Below are 27808 nucleotides of genomic sequence, written 5' to 3' on the forward strand. Positions count from 1 at the left end.
ACACGCGCCGGCGTGCTGTTCATTTTTGCCGGGCGCAAACCGCGGACAACGCTGCCGGCACAATGAATTTTATTTTCACGGGTTTTAAATTGCCACCGGCGACCGACCGGTTTCTGTTAATCGCATCGGCAAAGAGAGGAAAAAGGGGACGTTTCGCATTTGGGAATTGAAACGTTATTATTGTCACAGGCGGTAATGACGGTGTCGGTTCTCTATTTCTGCCCCCCCACCCCTTTACCGATCAGACGACTCGCGCGGCAGAGTTTCGCGTTCGGCTCCAGTCGTCGGGTAAATGATAACTGTTGCCATTGGAGTTTCACCTTTTAAGCAACATGCAACGCTACGTTGCTTGGATAATATAGCGTGAAGGTAAATGAACATTTCCTTTTTATTCGTTACGCTTCGGGAGAAGTGGCCATTAATCAAGTAGTGGAATAGAGGCTTTTCTTACTGATTGAGGAAACGATTCTTCGCGCGGGCGTGCTTCCGCGGCGGGGATGCTATATTCGCGGCTCTGATTTCACCTGGCAGCTTTCGAGGCAATAAACTTTCGAATCATTTAAGTGAAAAGATGGTAATCGCAAGTGATGGAAGGAATTACGCAAGCCGATGCGAAGATAAGTCGCGGTATATGTGATTCGTTCGGGAGATGCATTACAATTCACGAATGCACGAAGAGAATAGAATGTTCTTATGTATTTGTAACGCGCGAAACCGATCGCTAATGAATTACTAAAAGTCATCCGTACCATCCGTATGAACACGGTTTTGTCACTTTAATGAACGCCGTTACAGAAATATTTGACCAATTACTGATTCATTCGGTTCGTTCGATCACTTGTCTAATTAATAATGAAATAATTAATATGACATGTAATTGATGCAGCAGTTCATATGAATACGGAAGCAACGAAAATTCATTTGTCTATACCCGACTGCGAATGTCTGCGTTCGAATAAAGGTATTTCTCATCGTTTAATATTTCATTTAGGTAAGAATATCAAGAGAATCGGATTTATATTACTGTAATAATCGAAAACAATATTGATTACCATGTTGTCACTTCGTAACACAAAAGCGTGTACCGGCATCAAGACTCAGAACGCATATTAATTCTGCTGCAATTCATTTGATGCGTTCGTCGGAAACAATATATATTTATTTAAATCACACAATAACGGCGTCTGCGTTTGTATTCACTTAATTATGCAGTCCAACGAATTCAAGTAACATCCGCATCCTCTAATATTCTGCGAGCAATATAGATTTCAACAATTGACTCGTCCGTCAGCTTGTCGAACGACCGGAATTTCATTAAGATCTACGAAACGCGAAACGTTAACGATAAATAATCGACGCGATAAATTTAAACTTCTAGTTTTTCGATTGCGACGGACACTATTTCACCGTCCACCGCGTTAAATATTACCTAACGATTCGGTGTCAGTCGCACACTACAATAGTTAAATACTGTAGTGGCTCGGAAACCGGGTCCGAAACATCCACGACTAAAAATTCGATACTGTCCGTAGGTGATCCGCGCCGTTCGTGCATTTAACACTGGAACTACCGTGCCAGTCGGAATCGTTGCTATCGATTTTCTTATTTTGCAGTGATTAATAACTTAAAAGTATAAAAATATCCCAAGTGATTGTGAAATTAAATATTCCCACTTGAACACTGTAATGAATATTTGAAGACACCGAGGAAAATATATTGTTACATTTTTCATAAGGATCACATATTAACGGTACAAAATGCTTGATAGTGAATAACAAATTTAGAACTGAATTCGACAAATCTAAATGCTTATTTTGAACGCAAGTTAAAAATACTCGCCTCTTATCAATCTTGAATCTTCGGAGTAAACGTATGTACAGAACGACACGAGCAGAGAAATTGACTTTTCCGAGTTTCCCCATAGAAACTGAAACAGTGCATCTATCGACGTTTATACTAATTTACAATTATATTTGCCTGTTGCCGAACCAATTTCTTCGGTAATTTCTCCGAGGACCATATCTTTTTAACAGATTGCGTACCGGAAACGAGAAATCTCGTTTTTATATAAATACCTACTTTACTAGCCTTGCTAACTGCCACATCATTCAGAAGGATATTAAATATAAAAGTGATCATCTTAAAGTTATTTTAAAATTAATTAAACAACAATCAGATATTTCAATATTTTACATATAAGTTAATCTCACGGACCATCGGACGTACGCCAATGTTTTAAAAATAAACCAGTACGTGTTAGCACATCGATGACAGCAGATGGTTCGCCTTTAATTTTCCAATCGTTGCCGACGTTAATTCGCGTCTTACATAATTGCGGTATTCTATGTAAAGCGTTACCTACTATTAGACAAGACAGTAAAAGAAGCCATGGATGCCATAAACGAACTATAAACGTGTTTTCACACTGCACGCTTGAATCAGGAGTTCAAGCTACACGCTAATCAGAGCGTACCGTCATCGATGCGTTAAAAATTGCGAAAAGGAATCACGAATCAGCCCATTTCGATTTGTCCAGTAGTTCCAGTGTTAATCGGCCGATTCGACGGTGAAATTCGGTCGAAAGGGGTGGAAGGAGTCACGGGCGTTATTGTGCCCGGTGAATCGTTGCCGCTTGTCATCCGGCGCGGCGAGGGGCGGCAAAGTAAATTACGATACATCCCGTGTAATTATCGTCTTCGCAGGGGACGCGGGTCGGCCATTAAGGGCTGCGTTTAAATTGTGTTACTTTCTAACGAGCCACTGGCCGATGCCAGAACTCGCAATTACCGTAATTGAAGCGCGCGCATAGAACACGGGGGCCGGTCGCGAATATATCGATAACGGCCACGGCTATAACACGGCGAATGCAAATATTTTCAGACGGCAGCTGTTGCTCTCGAGTGTCGCTCGTTACCACCCCCGCGTCGCCCGCCGCCTTGTCGTTCCGAAGTTTCCTCGCGCCGTTCAAGGAACACCAGACACGGCCGAATTCCTCCGTTGTCGCGCTGCCGGACCGCGATTACCGTTATTCACAGTCCGCGTGCCACCCGGCGATATTTGAGCCGCATTAATTGCCGAAGATAGGTCAAGCGCCCGGCCGAACTCGCAATTACACTAATTGCGACCGATCGATGGGGAACGATGGGATCCACCGACGCGACGCGGCTAAGCCGGCCGTTCTTTTGCGGATACGGATAGCTCGCGACGGCCAGACGGAAAATTGTTCGTGAGTTTTTTTGAGAAAAGAGAAAACAGAGAGGGAGAGATAAAGTGGACGTTGCATATTATCATGCGGACTCCGGGAAATTTTTATTCATTACGCGCTGGCTCGGATCCTTGGTAAATGTACGCGATTTTCGGAATATTTTGCAGCGCAACGGTTTAATAAAAGGGCTCTTTAGCATTTTCTTCTCCGACTGCGCTGGTGCAATTCTGCGAAATGTTTGGAGAAGATATTCGAGAGGATATTTTTGTGAAAGGCGATTGAGGAGGAATAATTGTGTTAATGGAAGTATATTGATTTCTGAAGAGATTGTTAGGAACGAATGCATGGGCGAACATGTTGGCGTACGTAGAGTTAATGCATTGTATAATCAATCGTGTATTTGGATCTTGACGGCTGAAACAGTCATTAACTCTTTACGCTTCTCGATTTCTCCGTTATTTACTGTTGGAGCAGCGAGAAGTAATAACAGTAGCAATAAACCTTTTGCCAGCGCCGGTGGTAACGTCTGATTCATGAGCTTGGGAAAGTCGCTGGCCATCCTTCATATTTTCAGACTTAGTAGTTAAACGTAGGTAGAATAGATCAGATAAGCTATTACTAACACATTCCCGCGCAAAAGTTCTCTGACACTGTGTTTCCATCGTATCCATTGGGCAACCTGCAATTGTATTAAATCATCTAATATCAGTTGCAAACATTTAACCAACTTATATAAGCGCTGCATGATTTATTGCACAATCTATTCGCGCTACTCGATGGCATTAACACTGAGAATGTTGCGGGGGACATCGATTGACCGTCGCTCGATTTGTCGATAGCGCCGCGACGGTGACTGCTACAATAGCGCGTTCAACTGAGCGATAATATTCACAGACTTGTCAATATTATCGTTTATCAATGACGCAACATAAAGCGACAACGTTCGACGAGATAAAAACAAAAAGTAGAACAAAGAAACTCAATTGAACCGATACTATCCATCTGCCATCCTCTGCGGAAAAGCAACAAAACGTTTATCTCAAAATTCAAATTCACTTTCAATGTTCATATGAAAAAGTCGAGAAACTAGATTTTCCATACGATCTCGTACATTCGATGCAGCGTTAATTTCTTACGAGTACAAGCCGTGACATCGTCAATTCGTAAACAAAGAAATCGGACAGAAATCAACAAGAACAACGTCCACGCAGCACGATACAATAGCAAGATCGGAAGGGAACGATTTGCCAGACCTGCAACGTGGGTCCATCGCTCGAGGCCAATCGAGAGCGGCGACCTTCGAGCTGCGAACCGACGGAATGGTCCGGATTCGAAGAGGGACCGTTTAGGGCGGGTCTTTCAGGCATTGTCGTTTCGTTAGCGTCGGCGGGTCCCGCCGGGCCGGACGTCGGAAGACGACCAAGGGTATCTCAGTTCTCTCTCGATCGTGGTTAAGTACGCGCTCCCGTTAAATGAGGCTTCAGACAGAAGACAAAAGGACTCCCAGGCTAAACAGTGAGACAAAGGCGGCCGAACCGGCGAACGAACGTGTCCCATTCACGCTGGCCAGAGGAGGGAGCCGCGGAGAATGTCGTCCTTAAATTCTTTCGTTAATTGTATCAGCTTGATAGTCTGTTTGCCAGTGATCCTCGCTGGGCCACAGATCTCGCCTTTGAACGAGCCGACTTCGTTCCCGGACTCGACCACCGCGCCTTCGCGCAGCGATGATCAACGTCCTTGCCCGACGAACGAGACCGCGCCAGTCAAGTGTCCAGAATCCTGCCGCAGCCCTTGCTCAGATCGCGAGGATCCTCATCATCGTCATCACAACAAAGACGTTCTGGTTCACGGTATGATTTGCTCGTGCGACCTGGGGATTCAAAGGGCACCGGTGCGCGACGATTACCTCTTCTCGCCCGGCATCGGCATTCACAAATTCCATACCAGAGCGGCGACCTGGAACGCCGCGCGGAAGATCTGTAACGAGGAGGGTGGTCACCTGGCCATCGTGAATTCCAAGGCTGAAGCTCGCGTGAGTAGACAGCGTTTGATTCCTCTCGGATATTAGAATTTTTGGTGTCTCGCTCTCGTGGATGCGAGGCTGTTCGTTGCTTTTCGAACGGTGTTAAATAGCTCAGGTTCAGTCAGTTCCCATAGAAGCCTTTTTATTTTTTTTAACGTTTGATAAGTTCAAGCACGAACGTATAAGCTTTTCCCCGGTCGTCCTCGGTTATAGAGGAATTCCATTCAAGAATCCATTAGAATCTATCGAATTGATCGTTTCCGTCGTTACGAGTCCTAGAAACACGAGATAAAACGGGTCTCCCTGAATACTTTTCAATCTCCGCCGTTTTGCCTTACACGTTTCGTATCGCATCTGCACGGCGATCTTAATTGAGAGATTCAAATTACCTTCACGCGTGTGCGGAATGCGCGAAACGCTCGCCGAGGGTGGCTCGCGAGTCGCCCATATTGTTGGAGGAATAATCTTGGAATTGCTAGTGTCGTTGATAAATTCCGCGGTACATTCTGAATATCCGACGCTCCGAGCGCAGTGTACCGCGAAACGAAACGCGACATCGATCCTGAATCGGCCGCGGACAACGCATCTTCGGGTCGTAAAAAATCCCGAGCCGTTCGATTAATTCCGGCGTCGATCGAGCGTCGACCCCGAGAAGCGTTTCATTTTGCGAGCCGCCCTGGTCTCTCCTCCCCGTCCGAATTAACTGTGTCAGCGATTTATATTTCGCTCTTTGAACCATCGCAGACGCCATTAGCGCGCGCGAAACGACGGCCGTTGAAAGAGCGATTAATGGTGGCTCGATTAAAAGCGTCAGATAGCGTCACTCAGCCGACGCCCTGTGTCGCCCGGTCTGTCCCCCCCGCCCCCTCACCCTCTCTTTTTCGTCCCATTTTGTTCCTCCTCGTCTCCCTCTTTTCACAGGTATTAACGGAAATATTTAATCGAGCGGGCCCGGTGAAGGGTGCAGTGTACCCGGACGAAGCCTATCTCGGTATGCACGACATCTACGCGGAGGGCGATTGGGTGACCATTCTCGGCGACTCTCTCGCGAAGACCGGCTTCACCGAGTGGAGTGACAAGTGGGGCGGACAGCCGGATAATGGGGGTGGACAGCAAAACTGCGGCGCTTTCCTGAAGGAGGGCACGCTCGACGACGTCCAGTGCGGGGCACACTTCCCCTTCTTCTGCGAGCTGCCCCTCGTCAGCTTCGCCTGACGCCGGTCGATCCCCTCGATCGCTGCGAACCGACAGGTTGGAAGGAATTCCGCGAGCCGAACGACGAGATGTGCGAATGAGGTGCGAGGTTGAATCGCTTGGCTCTCGTTTTTCTCATTTATCTGTGTATTGTTTGTTACGCGCGGACATTCGGACAGAACGAGGCGGGATGGTTTTAACCCCTTGTTCTATGATTCGTTTCTTAACTATGATCGATACGAGTCCGTCGTTGATAATTTCGTATTATGTTATAAATTTGGTAGAAAAAGAATCTGTTTTGATGATTATTCTGTGTATGTTTGCTCAAGAGGGTAAAGATGGATGGTAGGGGTAATTTTTAATTTATATTTGAAGGAAATAAATAACACTTAGATTCGTCGAATGCAGTTGAAACTTTTTGTCTCGAGTCTGACACGGTGTTGTAGGTCAAGGGATTAACAAGAGTTAACCAGGGGTTAATGCGATAGTTTATGGGCCGAAGATAATTCCTCGAAAGCATCGTAAATAATTATCGTGAATACGCGAAGGTGTACGCACGATAATTATTTGCGATGTTTTCGAGGTATTATTTAGAAGAGCTCCGAGCAAGCTTTTCCCTATTTTTCACTTTTTAACGAGCAGCGTACGAGTAATTTGAGATTGCAGAATTAAGCGACTCATCCGTTCGCTGTTCCGTTCGTTGGGAACAGAAAGGAACGCGTTGGATATTATGAAAATATAAATTCTGTATGTTCCGAGAGAAATTTCGCGTGTGTAAGCAGATTTAAAAAAAAAGAAATAATTTCTTTGAGCGATTACACGTCCTTGTATGCTTTCCTTGCGCGATGGTAAAATATTTTTGCAAACTTTCGCCTGGATGTTCTTCAAACCTAAGAACTACCTATATTACCGCCAGCGAGTATACACACAACGCCGCGATTTCTCTATTCACGAGTCTTTTAATCGTGACCCGAAAACGTTAGGAGCTCGCCGATTGTTAGACGGTCCACAAATAACGCCCTTTCTTCTCGGCGTACGTTGCGCCGCGTCGTGTGTATGTGATCGCAGCGGAAAGACCTTATTACCCGAGGAAATTTTCTTCCTAATGCCTGCCGGGACTCGATTATTGCCTCTTTTGGGCGGGGACACGTACAAAAGGTACCTAAAAATGATTCACAGAGGCACTTAAAGCGTGTTGCGTCGAGGATTTCTTACTGCGTGCTCGGCTCACCGTCGGATAATGAATATTGAATGTCATTCTTTTATTGCCCCCATGAAAAACTTGTTCATTTGCATGATTTTATGTGTTGAAGTTGAAGCTTTATATCTACTAGCAGTTACCAAATAGCTTTCTGAAGAACAAACAACTCGTAACTAAGGGTTGCTGAATGATAAGTAATTAGAATCGTAAACTGACAAGTAGTCTCGAGAACCGTAACATAATCATTGCTCGACTATCACTTGAAGGAAAGCTATTAAGTTCCTTCTGAACATGCTATAGACAGTGGAAACACTAAAAATATACTTCCAACTGGTAAAATGTTAATATATGAATCTTTCATTCGTCAAAAGAATTAACCCCATAGCAGAAGTAGAAAAGTTTAATGGAATCATATAGATGAAACAATCGTTTCCCATTAAAATTTGTGTATATTCGACAAATTTTCCATCATTTCATCTTGTAAACGACTGATGCACAAGTATTAGTCAACTTTTTATACATCCATCGTTATATCACAATAACTTCAAACTATCTCGCTCAGAGTAGGAAACGTCCTGTTTCTTTGGCGAATCGAAGAGAAGCAACATCGGATCGATCGCCGCCCCTGCACGATCGCAGTCTCTCTCCGAAGAAAGTCATCCAAGGAAAGTGTCCTTGGCTCGAGTGTCCATCCCCTGTCCAACGTCTGCCAGCTACTCCGGGACGTTGGCGAAGCTGCCGAAAGACGTCTGGTCCGAGTATCGACCATCCCCCGTTACGCCTGTTCCAAGCGCGTCCGAGCGCGTCAGTTTTGGCTAGCGGACAGCTAAGAGCAGTGCTCCGAGCAAACCACGCTTCGCAACGGCATTTCCCGGTGGCATAATCCTCGAACAAGACGTCATTATTCAATACTGCAATGCGAGTTCTAATTAAGCCAAACGTTCCTCCCTCGCGAAACGCCACTGCGCCTGGCTCTTTTACGTTTATCAACTTGGCTCGCGTGTTTAGAAGTTAGCATTCGTTTCTCGAAGGACCTATCTGACTAGTCCAAGATGATCTATGAGGTAGCCCGGTATGCTCTAAGATCTACGAACGTACACCCTCGTTCTGTTATTCAACTTCTCGTCATTTCCTAGAGTTAGATCGGTGTTTCCCAGCGTGGGGCCGTCGCGCCACAGGGGGGCAATTTGAAATTTGAAATATCACTTCATATATTTCACGATATTTACGCACGTGAACAGAATAGCAGAAATATTGTGATAAATATTATGAAAATATTATAATATAATATTAAAAATTATATGTATGCATATTGAGGCATAAGTTTAGAAAGGCTTAGGTGGGTCATGGCCACAACACATTTCCAAAAAAGATTGGAAACTGGGTTAGGTCAATTGTTTCTGTTGAAATATCTTGGCACTTTAACCCCTTGCCCTATGATTGCTCTCTGAACTGTGAAAAGTGTAACTACTTTGTTATTAATACTGTATCGATGAGAGGAGAAGGTTGTCTTATTCTATGTTAACGTGTGCTTCAAGGTATAATCATTGATAACAGAGAGATAATATGTAATTTGCATTCAAACGAATTGAATAATATGTATATTTGTTAAATTCTGTTTGAAATATTCGCCACGAGTTTAACACGATATTGTAGGGCAAACGGTTAAGGGAGGAAATTGAAACGATGCCCGATGAAGAAGACGTTTCCCTTCGTTTTGAAAATTATCAACTCTTCTAACGTAACTTCCGCTACGCCCGATAAATCTCTCGCGATTCCGTAGATTCGCAGAGTCTATAAATCGCCCGCATTTCGTCCATTTCCAGCCCTCGCAGCCGACGCTATCCATCTTCGTCGTTAATACGATTTTTCCGGCGCCGAGCCGATCTTCCTCCCCTCCTACTTCCCCGTCACGCCACGTCCCGACGGCCGGCAAACCCCTCCGAAGTATTTTTAATGATGTTTCTACTTACAGGACGAAACGGAAGCCGGTTCTTGAACGCCTCTAATGCAGTGCAAACAACTCGGAAACAAGACCGGAAGAATGAAACAAACAGTGCCGTATCGATTTTATTCCCGCGACTCCTATCAGTACCATATTTCTGTCCTTCTCTGCCGTTGCCACTCCTTTCCTTTTTTTTTTTTCTATCTTCCTTTCTTGCACCCGTTGTAAACGAATAAAGGGAGAGGAGTGAATCGAAAGATTGATAATGGTAGTTCGAGCATGCTTGTTCTCCGAACGGAATCCATTTATTTCTCGGTCAATTTATTTTCTAATTAAAGTTCCCGGCGAAGCTTCGGAAATATTTCTCGTGACGAAGTTGTACGCCACCGCTGGAAAATGTTTAATCAAATGGGAATGAAATACGCTGACTCCACGTCATTTTACATGTTGCTCGTGTAAAAAACTCGGCCATCGATCCGTATCCCTTTCGTTGGAGGAATAAAGATCATTTGTTGAACTATCGTGCGATCAAATATTTTTGAACGTGAGTGAGCAAGGATGAAACTGACAGGTGCTTTCCTCGAGTATATTATTTTAGTGGGCCGCGGGAATGAAAATTTCTGTTTCGGAAAACGCGTGTCGGATATTTTGCGGGCAGCTGACAACGTCATAGGTGATTCTTGTAAATTCTCGTGTATTCGAGAGTTTGAATACAGTTTATCCCTGTCGAACGCTGTTTCACAAAAAATTTCATTTTGATTTTCAATTGAATTTTTCATTTAGAAATTCTTCAAGCGTTAACTACGAAAGCTATACAAACGTACTTTGCACAGCAGTATTTTATAAATCGCTGCAGTTTACTTTGAAAATTGAACGTTTTACGATGACGAAAATAATTTAGTTCCTTTTGATGCTAGGTACAGCCAGCGATCGTCAATAGAGACGTTTGCTTGATGTTCTCGTCAACCCGATTATTTTATTGTTTATTACGGTTTCTATGCTTTTCCTTTTATTCACATATATACACGTTCCTAAAGTCACCACCTCGTTTCAAAGAATTTATAGAATCTTTGTTCCGAAAAACTTCTGTATGACTTTCACGATGAACGCGCGAATAATTGATGAAATTAACGATTTAATTGGTTTCCGTAGAACTAAATTTCTTGAAAACTGCAGACGATAAAGCAACTCTGTCCCGGGATTTACGTTTGAAACGTGAACCGTCGCAAGAAATTCGTATCGGAGAAAGTAATTGCTATGTAACTGCGTCGCCCGATGCAAATTTTTCTTTTCCTCGGCGCCGCGCTGGCATTAGAACTGCCGTGCCACTTAAAATGACCGGTTTCGATTTGTTCGTTTCGCAATTATTGACGTCTTAAAAGTATTCAATATTTGAAATTGATATTGAAAATAAATACCTTCGTTTAAACACTATAATGAATGTCTGACGAAACTGAAAACAATCTATTGTCACAATTTTTATAGGGATTACGTATGAATCGTATGAAATGATCGGTAGTTCTAGTGTTAATGATAAATCGAAATTCTCGTGTATTGCATGGATTGGCTGAAGTATGAGGGTGATATGTAGATGGGATCTATACAACGTTACATGATGTCAGGACATTATCGTTCATCGTTGCGGAAGGCAGAGGCTGTTAATGGTAAACACGAAAAGCTCGTGCAGTTGAGCGTTGATACATTATTCTCCCCGTTGACGAAGCGGACAATTATTTTATCTCCCCTTTATCCCCGCGCGTAATCTCCAAAGAGTGAACTCCGAAGTTTACACAGATTTCTGATAACTCGGGTGTAGAACAGAAACAACGAAATGTTAATGCTGAGTCGGTGCCGTGAAAGTTATGCACGCGTATCACAGGGATCGTTTGCCACGGATAATGAGAATTCTACAAAAGAAATGTTTAGTTTATCTTCCCGGATTTATTCGAATCCACTAAAAGAAGGAATGCATGTAAAATTCTAGTTTCATACCTACAATGAAATCTGCGCGAAAACAGTGATTCGGGACGCAATATTTTAGAAGGAAACGCGACCTTAAATTACTGCGTTACAACAGTATATTCTTCGGTTGGAAGTTTCGTATACGGAATGGCGGCTTGCGTGGAAGTATGGCGGCAAATGATCTGCCTGGCGGGAGCAGAGCGAAGAAGTATTTATTTCCAAATCTGACGACCTCTTTGATGCGTCGTTCAAACAGTCGTGAAGGAGACGTCCGAGATAATGTTAGGTCAGAAGGTTATTTCGTTTACTAAGACTATTAAACGTCATTAGCCGAAGACAAAATATTAAAACAACACTGACAAAATATGGTTCGCTTTATTTCTTTCCTTTGAGTTCTTTAGTCTTTCTGCTCCGGATTTGTGGTTATGAGGGTACGACAAATAAAATTCCCAGCGATTTCATGCACAATAATGTTTTTATTTCCTCGAAGAAAGACGAAATACAACACCAATAAGAATCATAAAAGTACAATAGTGGGTATAGAAAGATGTGTAACGCTTGAAAATCAATAGGTGCTTGGCTTACAACAACGAACGTCGTAAAAGATAGACCAAGAGGAACATGGCTAGGAATATTAACAAAGAAAAGGATCCACGATTCGCAACAACGTATTAACAATAAATGTTTCCAGAAGAAAGATGAATACTTTCAGGAAAAATTATGATAAACTTGCATATTAACTAAATAAACGGCTTCAAGTCGAAATCGTTTGGTTCGTTAATCGGAGATACTGCTGAAAACAAGAAAGAATTTTACTTGTAACATAATTATCTTTTTTCTTGCCATGTGACCTTGCAGAGCCTACAAAAATTTGCAAAACCTCCAAACGCTACACTTCTAGTGGGCGCTCGCAGACAAAGTGCTTTACGAGGTCGCAAGGTGCCTGACTAATACGGCCATCAGACGTAAGAATTCCACAGTGGCCGTGGGCGCTGACCCATTCATCGTAACCAGCCTTTGTAATCGAGTCATCGAGAATGGTCGTCCAATCACCAGTCTCAAAAAAGTCGTGTATACCAATAAAAATTGAATCTAATTTTCTGCGGCGAAGTGATTTCATCAACGCCTAAAAACAGGAACAACACAGATACATATTCAGCACTGCACCTCCTCTTATAGCATTACGTTTACGGAACGCGTCAATTTGGCACATATTGAATTTTACAAACATTATTTGCTAAACGTTTACATCGATTCTGGTTACTACCATTATACGAACATACATCCTAATCGCTTATTTTTAAAGTACTCATTTTGATCTGAATTGAACAACATCAATTTTCCTAGGGACAATAGATTGAACTACAGAACGCATAACCGCGAACATTGCGTTCATCAAATCACAAGAGTGTGTAAGGAATGTCCAGTCAAGAGCAATCACGACAGGAATCATAAAGCAACAAGCTACCCTTGTCCTGTTTATGCTCCATTATGCGTGGTGAGTTTTCTATGAACTCTGATTTGTCTGTTGCTTCGCGTCTGCGTGGATATTATCGAATTCTATTATCGGGTAAAAGATTTTACGCACAACATTTGAAGTGTTGTAATAAGTTTCACGTCCACTCATTTCAAGACCGAACAAGTTGTATTTCTAAACATTTGAGGAATCAGACAACATTGCGATACTCGAAGCGACTACGAACTATAATATAGTTTGAACCCTAGTTTGTCATAGGATAAAACGAATAAAATGTAAGAGCACTTACTTGTGCTTCACGTGGAGTATTTATGATAACCAAATGTGCATTCTCCTCCCTGCAAATTTGTCTTGCTGCCTCCCAGTTCAATGGTCTGGTGTGTATTTTAAATTTACCCACACCGTTTATAACGTGGTAAAAGTCATCCCCCTCGGGTTCAGCAGGTTTTGCTTGAACCAAAGTCGTTGTTAAGCACACTGCAAGTATGACAAGACTGATAATGTAATTGGACAGCGCCATTTTTTCGACTGTTCTTGCGCTGTGCTAGTAGAAGCTCGTTTCACCGATCCAGGAACGTTCGTCTCAATGTTTCGCTTCGGAACTTGCTTTTTAACTGAGTATTAAATTCATCGCGACCGGGTATTTATATTGTGCCTAAGGAGGAACTAAGATATACGTGAAAACAAGCCATGACTAACGAAATGGCACTGCGTGCAATCAGGTCCTAAATCACTGATCAAAAAGAAAGCATACGGGAAACCAGCGAGCACAAAATACTTATTATTTTAATTTGACCTTACGTATTTATAGCTATTTTGCATACAGGTAAAAGAAGATTGGAATTTGATGAACCGGGTGATCGAGTTCTCGTGGTGTTATTTTTGATTTCAGTGTTACATGAACAACGCAAGCAGGGAAAAAGTGCACACGAGAAATTTGTACAGGGACACTGCGGGTATGTACGAAAGTGCACAGGAAAAATGCGCTGAACGTAAAATAGGCACAGTGCATAATCCGGATATATAAGAAGTGCGATATATTTATTGAAATATTGCAGAAAAATACTTAGTTATTGTCAAATAAGTTACTGATTGTTTTGCAATTCTTCTTAACACGTTGGTTGTCACGGTGGTCACAGGTGACCGGAGCTTCCAAATTGCTTGAAAACAATTGTAATAAGAAAATTAATATTGGACCAAATATTTAGTAACACGAGAAGATAATAGTGTAATACGAATACTGTAATGCCAAAATATTAATCATTATATTTAATACTATTTTGCTCTATTATAAAGGGATAAATCTTACTATAACAAAACGCTCGAAATTCTCGTGGCAGTCAACGTGTTAAATACAAGTTTTCTGGTCATTCATTGTATGTATTAACGGCTGCTGTTACTGTGCATGCAGAAGACATTTATCTATGTAATAAAAATTGGTACAGGTGGGTCTAGTTTTCTTTTGCATTTCATATACCACTGGAATCGGGCATGAAACCACGCATTTTTCCTGTGCACTTTCGTTCATACCCCCAGTGTCCCTGTACAGATTTCTCGTGTGCACTTTTTCCATGTTCGCTCTGTTTGTGTAACACTGAAATCAAAAATAACACCACGAGAACTCGATCACCCGGTTCATCAAATTCCAATCTTCTTTTACCTGTATGCAAAATAGCTATAAATATGTAAGATTAAATTAAAACAATAAGTATTTCGTGCTCGCTGGTTTCCCGTATGCTTCCTTTTTGGTCAATGATTTAGAACCTGATTGCACGCAGTGCCATTTCGTTAGTCATGGCTTGTTTTCACGTATATCTTAGTTCCTCCTTAGGCACAATATAAATACCCGGTCGCGGTGAACTTAATACTCAGTTAAAAAGCAAGTTCCGAAGCGAAACATTGAGACGAACGTTCCTGGATCGGTGAAACGAGCTTCTACTAGCACAGCGCAAGAAGAGTCGAAAAAATGGCGCTGTTCAATTACATTGTCAATCTTGTCATACTTGCAATATGCTTTACGACGGCTTTGACTGAGAAAGACGATTTCGGGACTATAGAAGGTTTGGGTGTTTACAAACTGCACACCAAAGGATTGGACTGGAACTCAGCGAGAAAACTTTGCAGGGAGGAGAAAGCACATTTGCTTGTCATAAATTCCGATAGGGAAGCACAAGTAAGTGCTCTTACATTTTATTCGTTTTATCCTATGACAAACTAGGGTTCAAACTATATTATAGTTCGTAGTCGCTTCGAGTATCGCAATGTTGTCTGATTCCTCAAATGTTTAGAAATACAACTTGTTCGGTCTTGAAATGAGTGGACGTGAAACTTATTACAACACTTCAAATGTTGTGCGTAAAATCTTTTACCCGATAATAGAATTCGATAATATCCACGCAGACGCGAGGCAACAGACAAATTAGAGTTCATAGAAAACTCACCACGCATAATGGAGCATAAACAGGACAAGGGTAGCTTGTTGCTTTATGATTCCTGTCGTGATTGCTCTTGACTGGACATTCCTTACACACTCTTGTGATTTGATGAACGCAATGTTCTCGGTTATACATTCCGTAGTTCAATCTATTGTCCCTAGGAAAATTGATGTTGTTCAATTCAGATCAAAATGAGTACTTTAAAAATAAGCGATTAGGATGTATGTTCGTATAATGGTAGTAACCAGAATCGATGTAAACGTTTAGCAAATAATGTTTGTAAAATTCAATATGTGCCAAATTGACGCGTTCCGTAAACGTAATGCTATAAGAGGAGGGGCAGTGCTGAATATGTATCTGAGTTGTTGCTTTTTTTAGGAGTTATCGAGACTACTTCGCAGCGCAAAGATTTCAGAAATTTTCGTCGGTATACACGAGTTGTTTAAGCCGGGTAAATGGACGACCATTCTCGATGATTCGCTTCCTGCGGCTGGTTTCGACGAGTGGGTCGACGACGACGAAGTTCACGACTGTTGTTCCTCGAGGTGTATCAGGCCGTTTGATTCCCACGTCTGCACCTGTGGTAGTTTCAGGTCTGATAACCGTCTTGCTCCCAAGAACTGCCGCGCGATATTACCATTTGTCTGCGAGCGCCCACTAGAAGAGTAGCATTCGGAGGTTTTGCAAATTTTTGTAGGCTCTGCAAGGTCACATGGCAAGAAAAAAGATAATTATGTTACAAGTAAAATTCTTTCTTGTTTTCAGTAGTACCTCCGATTAACGAACCAAACGATTTCGACTTGAAGTCGTTTGTTTAGTTAATATGCAAGTTTATCATAATTTTTCCTGAAAGTATTCATCTTTATTCTGGAAACATTTATTGTTAATACTTTGTTGCGAATCGTGGATCCCTTTCTTTGTTAATATTCCAAAGCCATGTTCCTCTTGGTCTATCTTTTACGACGTTTGTTGTTGTAAGCCAAGCACCTATTGATCTTCGAGTGTTACTCATCTTTGTATACCCACTATTGTACTTCTATGTTTCTTATCGGTGTTGTATTTCGTCTTTCTTCAAGGAAATAAAAACATTATTGTGCATGAAATCGCTGGGAATTTTATTTTACGCACCCTCATAACCTCGACACAGTTGAATCTTTTTCTTAACTCGACCATTCGAATGAGCTTTTTAAACATTCTGATTTCCAACTGTCCTATTCATAACAATCCTGGATCATGTCTTAAAGCGCGCATATTTCTTCTAATTCAGAAAAGTCGCTAAAAAACCTGATACTCTTGATAGTGCCGATTTTGCAATCTCAGCATGCCAGTAATTGTCACGAAACTTTACTCGTTCATTCACTACTGAATTTTGCTTTCCAATTATTGGATGAAGCGGAACATTCGAACGCATTTTTCTATCTTGTAACGTTTGGACAGCGTTTTACGATGATTTCATAAAACTTTCCGAATTTCGTGCGGGCGTTGTCGGAGTTATTTAATGCAACGTAATTAGTAATGAATGCATGACACTCGGAAGAGGCCTTGATTGGGATACAGGTTTATTTTAAGGAGGGCGATTGGTTCACCTTTCTCGATCAGTCGCTCGCGAGCAACGGTTTCAGCCAGTGGAGCGACAGGTGGCTGGGTCAGCCGGATAATGCCGGTGCTGGGCGAAACTATGGCGCATTCGTAAAAGATGGGACGATCGACGACGTACCGTGTACCGGAACTCTTCCGTTCTTCCGTTGAAAGACCACTTCATACGCAAGGTTACAGTTGTTAACCCTAATCGGACCACGATGTGACTTTGAGTCACATTTGAACTTCTCACTTAAATATTTTGATTACTTCATATTGCATTTCCAAAAGTTTCTTTAGACCTTTAAAATTTGAGCCCTGTAAAGAAAAATAATAACATTTTATCATTCCTTTTGTTCTCATAAGTGACCGAGTCACATCGTGGTATCATTCGTTATAAAAACACGTGGTACGACTAGGGTTAATTTCCTATTTCGCGTAATGACTGGTCGGAATCGATGGCTTAAAAATAATGTAAGTACAGCTGAGACTATATGTATCATGACAAACTAGTTTCTAATACTGTGTACAATTGAATGTTAATTATCGTACATATCAGAGTCGTGAATAAAATAGGAGTATCCAAAAATAGAATTGAGTTTTTAATTATAGAAGCGTTATCAGGTATCGTCGAAGTTAATGTTATTTCTCTGATGATTCGACGGCTGTTTTTAATTGTGAACACTTCAGCCGGTATTGTTTATTTGTCCTCAAGGATACGAGACGATCTTGCTCTTACAAACGTTGGTCAAAGTTTTTTCTTCCACTGTATCTTAATTACCCGAACCTGTTATCTCAATATAAACAAGAATAATATGTTGCTAAACGAGTTCGCAAAGGCGCATCATGCGTTCCCACTGCGAAAAATAGAAAGGTGGCGGAAGGTCGTCCCGGATTAAGTTATACGCGAAGATTCGTCGGTTCAGCCAATCGCGTGTCTTCAGCCTGGGACAGTTGAATGGATTCTTCAGCAGTGCCGTTTAATTAGTCGCGGACTGTCGCCTCGTGACAGTCGTTTCGTTTGGTTCTTTCTCGATCGCAATACAACACGCTGTTTGCCCGTCGATCATTCAGCAAGGGAGAGTAGACTTTAAATCGAAATAGCGAGACGGACGTTCTCGGAGCATCGAACGAAGATCTTGACTCTTCAAGAAGAGGTTGCCGTAGCAATGTCGCCGGTAAATGTCTTTGTTCGTAACATAATAGAACGAATGATGTTTTGAGAATTGCAAAATAGCTGATTCTCTTGCATCCCTTGTATTTACGTTTTATACAGTGACGAATAATTAGTGACCGGTCCTATCATAATTTTAAATGGCCGTGTATACGTCGAACTCTGAAAATTTCACTGTGTCAGATTTCGGCGGAATTACACAACCAAACGTTTCTCAATAAAACGCGAAGCGGAGTTGTTTAAAGCCTCCATTGGTATACAGGATCACTTTAACGAAGCAGAATGGATCACCATTCTTGGCGATATGCTTGAGAGTTCAGGGTTTACCGAATGGAGTGCTTCGACTGAGTTTAGTTTGCTTCCCCGAATCAATAGGAATACGCGTAATTGTGGTGTCTTACTAACAACGGCCGGCGAACTCGACGACATGAAGTGCGATGCACCTCTCCCGTTCTTTCACGAACCACCCCCGCCAGGTGTGCCGTACTAATTGCCTTCATCGCGTGATTACCTAGTCCGACAGGAATTTAACGCTCAATATTTATTGGGCGATTCATACGTTGTTCCCTGTTTGAAATGAAAGCTCGGAAACAGATCGAAATTATTCGAATGCAATTGTGATTCCTGCTGGAATAGAATTCAATGTACCTAAGTTTTGTACGTTACTCGATCGCAATTCTATCTGTTTCAAGTAATGCGATCGTGAATCGACGTCAACTACAGCTGAACGGCAGATTTTGTTACTTGTTGCGACAGACGATTTTTAATTAGATCGAGGAAAGAACGGATGAGAAAAAATGAAGATAAGGCGCGAACGAACTGCAAATCAGAGTTAGCATTCGAGTAACGTCGTTCATTATGTAATTGCTAATGTGCTGACCAAGAAATACACTAGAAGTTTGAAAATTATCAGGATTACGAAATATATGGGAAGATATCCGAAGAAAGAAGGAAAAGAGAGGGGGAAGGAAAACGATTAGATTCGCAATGTCAACCGGGGGATCAGTTTAATTAGGATAAATACTGCTGTAAGTGGATATTCCGATGTAACAGTGTCATATAAATACTCATGGTTGGTTGTGAACAGTTCAGTGTCTACACAGCCGCAATACAACTCATTGCTCTTCTTGTCTCCCGATTTCAGTGAAGAAAGTCAAGTTTCAAAGAGATGTCACAGCGCTACTCTTTCGCGTGGTACAATTGCAATGTCTTGATAGGCTGCTTGATACTGACTACTGCACTGTCGTCGCCCGTCATCGCAGATGCGTGCTCTGCAGCACGCGATGACTACATAAACAGGGAGCCTTTTGGTGCTTACAAATTGCACCGCCACGCAATGAACTGGGCTTCAGCGCGGAAGGTGTGCAGGGATGAGTGTGCCCATCTCGCTGTCATAAACTCCGGGGCTGAAGCTCGGGTGAGTATCATTTGTTCAATCTTTTCTTAACCCCTTGTCCTACAACAACGAGTGAGGCTCGTGGTGAAGATGTTCAACATGATTCAACATATATATACTATATTTATATTATTATACTATTTACTATATAATAATTCTATTATTTACTATATTACTATATATATTATTCAGTTCATTCGAATTCAAAGTAAATATTATTCCTCTGTAATCAGCGATTACACTCCAAAGGAAATATAGACATAACGTATGCTCAGAATTTTTCTCTTTTTCCAATAAATTATTAATGACAAAGTGGCCGTGTCGATCAGAGTTGAGAAAGAAATCATAAGCCAAGGGATTAAATATTATAGTACCTACAGTTCGTGTCAATTTTTAAGTGATTAGTAGTACGAACATTAGTTTGAACGTGCTTCGGTGTAGAGTTGCATCGCGAAGAATCGAACATAAGGGAGCGTTCCCCTAAAAATGTGACAAATCGTTAAAGTTCGCGATGAAACATGTTTCCGTGGTATTTTAGTAAAGAAGGAAGTAAGTAGGAAGCAAATGGATGGTCCGCGTTTGAACAGAATGAGAGGGTCCGTTGCTTTAGATAGCTATCGCTGTATCACGGACCAGCGATTACTGAAACAGAAAGCTGCAGGACAAATTGGCGATACTGGAGACAATGTTTCTGGGTTATTTATCGGTTTGTCTTGACTTAAGGAATCCAACGAACGTACGGGTATATTTGACTTCACGATGCCACAAAACTGTTACTTTTCCCCAGATGTTGGGAGAGATGGTTTCGAACATGGGCCATATAAGAGCGGCATCCCACGAGGGCAAAGTCTTCATTGGTATACACGATATGTTTGCGGAAGGTGAATGGGTCACCGTCCTCGACGACTCGATTTCCGCCGCTGGTTTCACGGGGTGGTCTAATCGATGGTGGGGACAGCCTGACAATTATGCCGGCCAAAACTGTGGCGCATTGTTGGACGATGGTTACCTCGACGACGAAAACTGCGGCAAAACGCTCGCTTTCATCTGCAAAAGGCCCCTCGCGAACGTGCAGTAGCGCTGTTAATTTCCAACGGAAGAAATTTCGCTTAAAGGAATCGGAAATGATTCCGACGATTTCCATGTAACGATACAATTCTACCATTGTTATTCTTTTTACAATAAAGATTGTTTTCATGGATCTGCTGAGGCTCTGTAAATCAAAATGCTTCTATAGATTTAGTGCGATAGCGGTAGGATGGCATAACGAAAACAGTTCTCCATTTTAGAAAACAATTGACGCCTGCAGGGATTAGTCAATCTACGAGTTTGTTAATGTATGGTTTACAATGCACGAACCACGAGAATAAGCAATTCTGGTGACCTAATGATATTAACACTGTATCGGTAATTAGCCCGTGTTTCTTCGAATTTTCATGATCGCGCTTTATTACTAACGTACTTCTCTTTTGGTGGGATGAGTTTGAAGGAATTTTTGTTAATATCATAAGTAAGGACATATCCGCATTTATGGATACTGCAAAAGCAACTGTACTATTTTGTTTTCATAGTTGTGTATTTGAAGAATAACTAAATTGGCGTGTTCAAAAGTTTCCTGTTATTATCGTTTATTATTTGTTTCTAAAAAAATGTCTATAAAGAATAGACGGTGTTTCTTACTTTGTTCTCTCATAATAACAAAAAGTCCTCGAAGCCTTTATTGTGTAAGAAAAGCTCCAGAAACGACCTGGTAACTTCTGAACGCCACTCTGCACCTCAAACAGGTATTCGTTCCGAGCCATCCATTATACTAAAAACACGTAACACTCGCTGTGTATCAATTAGACAGTGCCTCTTGTCGACGTACGATGTACAATGGAATCGTTAAACCAAGAACAGACACGACAGCCGGAAGCTTTCCAACAAATAAAAATTTCCTATCGACAAATTCAACGAATTAGAATTATCTCGATTGCACGTGTTAATCGTAGCGGGAAGAAATACTAAATTGAAATCTACGGCCTACTAAGAGACAAATACCTCGATTATCGTTGTTGCAACCGGTTTCATTGAGAAAAAGCGCAAGTTCTTAAACCGGGGTCGAGAATAGAGAAGTTCCTTCCGCTTTAACAGACGCTACGGGGTGGTCCGTTCGCCTCGGATCCCGTGGCTTCCAGTTTCTGCACTGTTCCAGTAAGTACTTTTCAGGAAAATTGGGTCTGGGTCTTGCGTGCAACGGTACCTGCCTAAACTTTAATGGAGTAGCGAGAATTCTTGTTGCGTAGTGCTCTCGCGCTCGCTTGTTCGTCGCGCGCCCGCCTCCGAGGTAAATAGATAATCCCGTACAAGATAGCTTCATGCGATCAGAATTGAAAAAAAGCTTGTTCCAACTGTTCGGTATCGTCGGTGACAGTTACGAAGCTGTACCATCCGCGAGAATGGGACACGCTTATTAAAGAAATTTCTTCGTTCGAGCATTAAAACTCTGGAATATAGATTGCCAACGGGTTAACGTAAAAGCGAAACAAATGGAGTAATGAGTTACGATGTTTCAGAGCTCAGGACGGCCGAAACTCTACAAATATTCCGGGGTTCCAACTTCGCGAACGTTCGGGGAACTTTTTCCAACGAGTGTTCTGATTGGAATTTATTCCTGGCGGTCAGTATTATTCAGATCAAGGATTTCCCTGTTCCCAGAGGCCGTATTATCCCATTGATAAAATTTCTGCCTTTTCACTGGAATCAAGTTCGCGTCTCCGAAATGAATAGTACCAATCAAATGTTACAGATGATGGAAATTCAACTCGAAACTCAAGTCTCGAGTATTCCGCAGGAAAACAAGGGTAAACTGATAACCGTACAGTAGACTCCGCGATTTTGTATGTTCGATCCATTTATGTTCTCTAATAAGAAGAACGCAATGCACGAAACACGATTATTTCCCAGGATCCGTATAATCGCAACGAATAAACTAATTAATATCCGGGAAATGTTCGAACATTTCGTTTTTGTTAAATAAGATCGCGTCTAGACTTCTGCAACTGACTTCCGAATAACGAGCGTTGTACCTCGCTTATAATTATTCATCGTGCACAAAACTGACAGACAAGCGGGGTAACAAGACGACATCCGGGGAACGTTATGCACAAAGATTGATCCGCTGGAAGCTAAGCAAGCGTCTGGACCACGAGGCAACTAGCCAGCGCTGATAATCTTATTCGAAGAGACGCAATCTTGGGCGGGTCACAGTATCGTTTAGTTAGCTCCCGTTGATCTCGGTCGAGCGACCGAGCACTTATCGAGAGGAAGCAAAGGTATCTCATCAATCCCATCTCGATCGCCGCGTGACACGATCCGTTAAACGTGGCTTCGGTGAAGAAACAAGCAGGCTTCGAAGCGGAACAGTGACGCAAAAATTGATCCAATGATCAAAGCATCGGACAGTAGCAAAGGAGACCTAGGAAGACATGAAGATACTGGCTAACTATCTTACTCGTCTTACATTGATCTTTGGCAGTTCGAACTTAGACTCCGTTAGATCGGAAAACAATCGAACGATCATTACACCTGTGCCAGAAAATGCAACCGCCTGGTAGCACGACGGATCGAATTACAATCGGAAAATAGATAGCGCACCGTTGCGAAGGATTTCCTGCAATTGCGGTTCCGAGACGAGGAATGTACCGTCCGTTGCAGCGAACCTGGCACTCTCGTCCGAGTGGTCAGATTCGAAGCGCACGCCTTCCTCGCATGAATTTCCGGTTCTGGCGTACGATTGGCTGAGGCGCTCACGCACGCCAATCGGGTCGCGCGGCGAAGAGCGTGAAGAGTCGTTTCCGGACCCACGATTGGACTTCTCGGAGCGACTTATCCGCCCCTGTGACGTCACGAGTGCCAGGTTCCCAGCAACTACCGGTGCGCACCGACTACGTGTTCACGGGTCACAGCGGTTTGCACAAACTTCACATGGAAGAGGTACTTCGGAATATAGCGAGGAAGATTTGCTAGGACGTGGGTGGTCATCTAGTGGTCGTAAACTCCAAATGCGAAACTAACGTAAGTTCGAGATGCTCGTTTCGTTCTGCTTCGTCTGGAATGATTACTTCTTGTAACCATCGCTGGATAGCTTGATCAATTTGCTACGGCGACGTTGCTTTATTTAACACTGGAATCACAGACATTTACTGCTCTCTTTATTGTATTGTTCCTGGAACGGTGGGGTTTGTTTATACGTCTCGGAAATTAGCTTCTAAAGGATTTACATAGAACATTTCGTAAACCTATAGGGAAAAATGTTTATGATGTCGATTCTGTGTTTGGTATATTTTCTACATTTCGCTGAGCACTTTGCCGGAGTTCTGAATATTTTGAGAAATGGCAACGTTGATATTGTTTTCTTGCGGTTCGAATAACTTCCCAACGGTGTTCTTAACAATTCGCAAGAATGCAGACTATTATCCACAGCGTGTAGCTCAACGAATCCCAGCTGCTCGCTGGGGGCTCTCGTGACTTCGAAAAGAGACTACAAATATTATTTTACTTTTTCTAAAGAAGTTCCTAGCCAGGATTCCGAGTTCCGTGGGAAATAATACGTGCCTCGCAACCGGACATTCTACCGGGTAGACCAGATTGTAATCTGTCCGAGGCGCTTACGTGGCAGGGTATAAATCCCCAGAGGGATTTAACATCAAAGATCTCGTAAATTATTAGGTGCCTGTGCCTGAAGTCTGGTTACATTGAAATTAGCGAGGTAGCTTTCGCCGACACAATTCTGATCGACGAGCGGCAACCTACTCTAGCTTTGACCGACAATAGCAATTAACCTTTAAATCGGCGAAAGTTTGGAACGTCGGTGCTGCGCCCGATTAAACAGTAATAATTAACTAATTTAATACCTATTAGAACTAGAAATTTCACAGGACCGAGGACACTTATTCGATAAGAGGGGAAGTAAGAAGATGAAACTATAATCGCGACAATTATGTTCTTGTCTGTAAAACAATGAGGATAGTTTAACACGTTGACTACCACGAAAACCTTCAGATTTTGTATCGCTTATTCTTTTGTAGTAAAGATAAAGAACAGCAGTTATTTATTAGTTGGCATCGAAATGCTTACGTCAGACTGCCATCTAGTTATTTACGCTATTAGATATTCTCATTCAACATTAGGTATCTAGCAAATTAACATTATTTTCAAGTGATCTGGATGATCCAGTCATCGGTGACCAGCGTAGCAGTCAACGTGTTAACGCTGCTTCTAGAAACCATGTATCATTATTGCTCCAGCGTTGCTAGTTGTATTGCCATTCGAATGCTAATTACATATAATAGTTAGATCACTTGCGGCACTTATAACTTTTGATCTTCTTTTTCAGCTTTGAATGGCGCTGCTTGATTACGCGGGCGTGCACGAAGCTTTTATCGGTGTGCACGATTACTTTAATGAGGACGAGTGGTTCGCCGTTCGTGGCGAGCTGCTCGCGAGCACCGGCTTCGATCAGTGGAGCGACGATAGGAAGAGGGGCAGCCAGATAATGAGGCTGGAGAACAAAACTGTGGCATTTTTCTGAAGAAGGGGAAATTCAACGACGTCCATTGTAACGCGGAATACTCTTCCCTCTGCGAGATACCTTTCAGGGAAGACGGAATTCGCTGTTGATTTCCTCTTCTACACGATTACGGGACGGAGATCATTATTCGATATCAACGGCTAGCGCTGCATATTCGCCGGGAAAAGCGAACCGAAGTCGTGAAATTCTTTTTGCGCACGCAGAAGAAACTCGGGCGGAAGTCGCTTCCGCACCGAGGCGGCAGTGTTAATTATTAAAGAGCTTATGAAAGAGGAAAACGGAGCCGAAGCTTTTATCGTACCCATAAAATGACGATGTTTTTAACGTATTAATGGAATAAAGTTGTTCTCGAATACAGATTTCATGCATGTAACTGTTTACACGATAGTAAACGCTGTACTAAACTCCGACAATTAGGCTCCGGGGAAGTATTAGGGTTAGTAGAGGAAATTTCGATCATTCGGTGATACGTTACGCGTGCCGTCCACGCCGGCGCCATAAAAAGGTAATTTCAATCAGTAGCTCGCGCAGTAACCGTTACAACAAATTTTACGAGTTGTTGTTTATCCTGGTCTCACGGTTTTAAACTGAAGCATAAAGTAGACATCGAGTTTCATTTCCTGCTGCAGAGATTTATGAAATGAGTCATTTAGCGCCCCTCGCGCAGTGAAATACGAGTTTGTAATACGCTTACGGTATTAATAAATTTACCCGATATTAGTGAATTTCAACGGTAATTCACTGACATGCTGAGTTTTGTATTTTATCGCGCAAGGAGAGGCAGCTGTGGATTTACAACGCTAATTTTCGAACGATGAAACTCTCTCAGCGGGGACCCGCGGTCGCCCTGCTGCAGGTGCGCGGGAACTATTCTCATTTGTAAAAAGTATTCTCATTTAAGCGTGTACCACGCACGTCACAACATCCGCGGCCGAAGTTCCGGCGAATTCCGTTGCTGGCTCTTTCGGAGTTGGCAACTTCGAGTCAATGGTTGATGGTGACTTCATCGAGTTATCGGATTACGAGTGATACCATTCGATACGTTATATCGAGAACTTGCCGTAGCTGTATAGAAATCGCTGCAACGCTCGTACGTCCAACATACTGCGAACTAACATGCTCCTTTCAAAAGGGTAGCTCTCGGAATTCGCTTAGGGGCGCGGAAAGTGCTTCAACTCCGATTCAATTTACGCGTGTTTCTCTATAAAAGTCAGCGCGCCGCTATAAAGATTCTTTGATTATGTGTAAGTTCATTTATCACCTCGCGATACGTGTTTGTAAAATTGATCGCTCCTACAAGCCGGGAATTGATTCATTTCCTTGGAGTTCGTAGATTGAGAGAAATACTGCTGTCACCAGCATTATTTTCAGTAAATTCTGAATTAAAAAACAGATTAATCGTGGGCCGATTATTTTCTGCTATGTACGAGTCGCTTAGAAACCAATGAGGTTAAGTCCAAAAGAAAAATTCAGGAAATTAATGTTGTGGCTTCTGAAGTAATTATAGAATATATTCAGAAGCTATAAAAAGAAGAGTTTTTTAACCTCGGAGAAACTAAAAAGAATATTACATATTCCACCAAAATTGACATAAATCAGAAAATATCAAAGAATCAACCGCATTTACTTTCTTTAGCCTCGCCCGTCACTCTCTTCCACTTTTTCATTTTTATTTCTCACACGGTTGCGTCTCAGCGCTTATTATTCTGCTCGAAATATGTTTAATTTTATCCCCGCTCGCGGGGCGAAATGAAAAATGGTTGCTGAATCGTTGGAATAACTGAAACAACTCCGAAAAATAGACCGTTGACAGGGAACAGACAAAGAGAGCTCGACAACGCCGGCGTGGCAGTACGGTGTCATATTTTCGTTCGTCGGCGGGGGAATAAAATGAAAATCGAAATTGAAGGCACGACATGATATTAATTCGAGCATCTTTGTTCCCTGCGACGGGGTCCATTTATTGCTCGGTCAATTTATTTTCTAATTAAACTTCGCCGGAGGAGCTTTCTAAATATTCCCGGCGATGGAATTATATATAGATGAAGTTGACGGCGCTTCTCAACCCGGTCTATTATTTCTGGGGAACCGGGGAAACGAAGTTGGCCGATAGTTCGAGCGAAATAAAATTTATTTCTCGAAAGATGTACCGCCGCACTGGCGTCGCGGGCCGGGAGGGGTTGGCGATGTCGCAAACTCGGTGAACGCGACACGCTCCGAACCTCCAGCTAACCGTGGTCACCCGATAATAGTCAGCAACTACTAACAATTTCAAAATCATCCTCTCCCGGCGCTTTATCGGCGATAAATCAAACTTCTCGAAGACGCGAAGTCGCTGGAAGGCGACTGTAACCGATAGGACCCGTGATACATTGCGCGGCGTCGGGATGTCGTCACTGATCGTCGCGCAGGACTCGCAGTTGATGATGCTGGAGTTAGCAGTGGAAAACGTGAGTCCGTTAAAGTTACTGTCTGTCTGTTCCGTGGACGTATACTTCGATGCTTAAGTGAGAGGTATAGAAATAGGTTAGACGTGGACAGATATTGTAACCTTTAACCCCTTGGCTACTGTTGGCGCCTATAGGTGCCCGGAAAATATTATTGACAATAATTGCAGCGAAGCTCGCTTAAATCTGACGTAAGTGA

The 27808-nt window shown here is 42.5% G+C and overlaps 3 protein-coding genes across 8 annotated transcripts in view; 2 read left to right on the forward strand and 1 right to left on the reverse strand.

Annotated features, from left to right (window-relative positions):
• The window catches only part of Fstl5 (follistatin-like 5), a 103091-nt gene that overhangs the window by 35525 nt on the left and 39758 nt on the right, over positions 1-27808 (reverse strand). The window lies entirely within an intron of this gene.
• LOC143174535 (hemolymph lipopolysaccharide-binding protein-like) lies at positions 4574-6443 on the forward strand. Its single transcript, XM_076367802.1, has 2 exons — positions 4574-5237; positions 6150-6443. Exons 1-2 carry the CDS (start codon positions 4794-4796, stop codon positions 6441-6443), a joined length of 738 nt encoding a protein of 245 aa, XP_076223917.1. The 5' UTR covers positions 4574-4793.
• Positions 17946-20791, forward strand: LOC116423845 (hemolymph lipopolysaccharide-binding protein-like). 3 transcript variants are annotated; one of them, XM_076368050.1, is made up of 4 exons: positions 17946-18198; positions 19108-19266; positions 19339-19611; positions 20378-20791. In XM_076368050.1, exons 3-4 carry the CDS (start codon positions 19363-19365, stop codon positions 20666-20668), a joined length of 540 nt encoding a protein of 179 aa, XP_076224165.1. In that variant the 5' UTR covers positions 17946-18198; positions 19108-19266; positions 19339-19362; the 3' UTR covers positions 20669-20791. The 3 variants fall into 3 exon arrangements, with proteins under 3 accessions (XP_076224165.1, XP_076224164.1, XP_031825355.1); XM_076368049.1 differs by having other exon boundaries at positions 19108-19222; XM_031969495.2 differs by lacking the exon at positions 19108-19266.

This window comes from Nomia melanderi, chromosome 5, assembly GCF_051020985.1.
Source record: "Nomia melanderi isolate GNS246 chromosome 5, iyNomMela1, whole genome shotgun sequence".
Lineage (NCBI taxonomy): Eukaryota > Metazoa > Arthropoda > Insecta > Hymenoptera > Halictidae > Nomia > Nomia melanderi.

Bases quoted from the DNA above. Each gene is read 5' to 3' on its own strand.
- LOC143174535 (XM_076367802.1), top strand. From the start codon at position 4,794: ATGTCGTCCTTAAATTCTTTCGTTAATTGTATCAGCTTGATAGTCTGT. The intron at 5,238-6,149 runs GTGAGTAGACAG...CTCTTTTCACAG, and splicing joins ATTCCAAGGCTGAAGCTCGC to GTATTAACGGAAATATTTAA.
- LOC116423845 (XM_076368050.1), top strand. From the start codon at position 19,363: ATGTCACAGCGCTACTCTTTCGCGTGGTACAATTGCAATGTCTTGATA. The intron at 19,612-20,377 runs GTGAGTATCATT...ACTTTTCCCCAG, and splicing joins ACTCCGGGGCTGAAGCTCGG to ATGTTGGGAGAGATGGTTTC.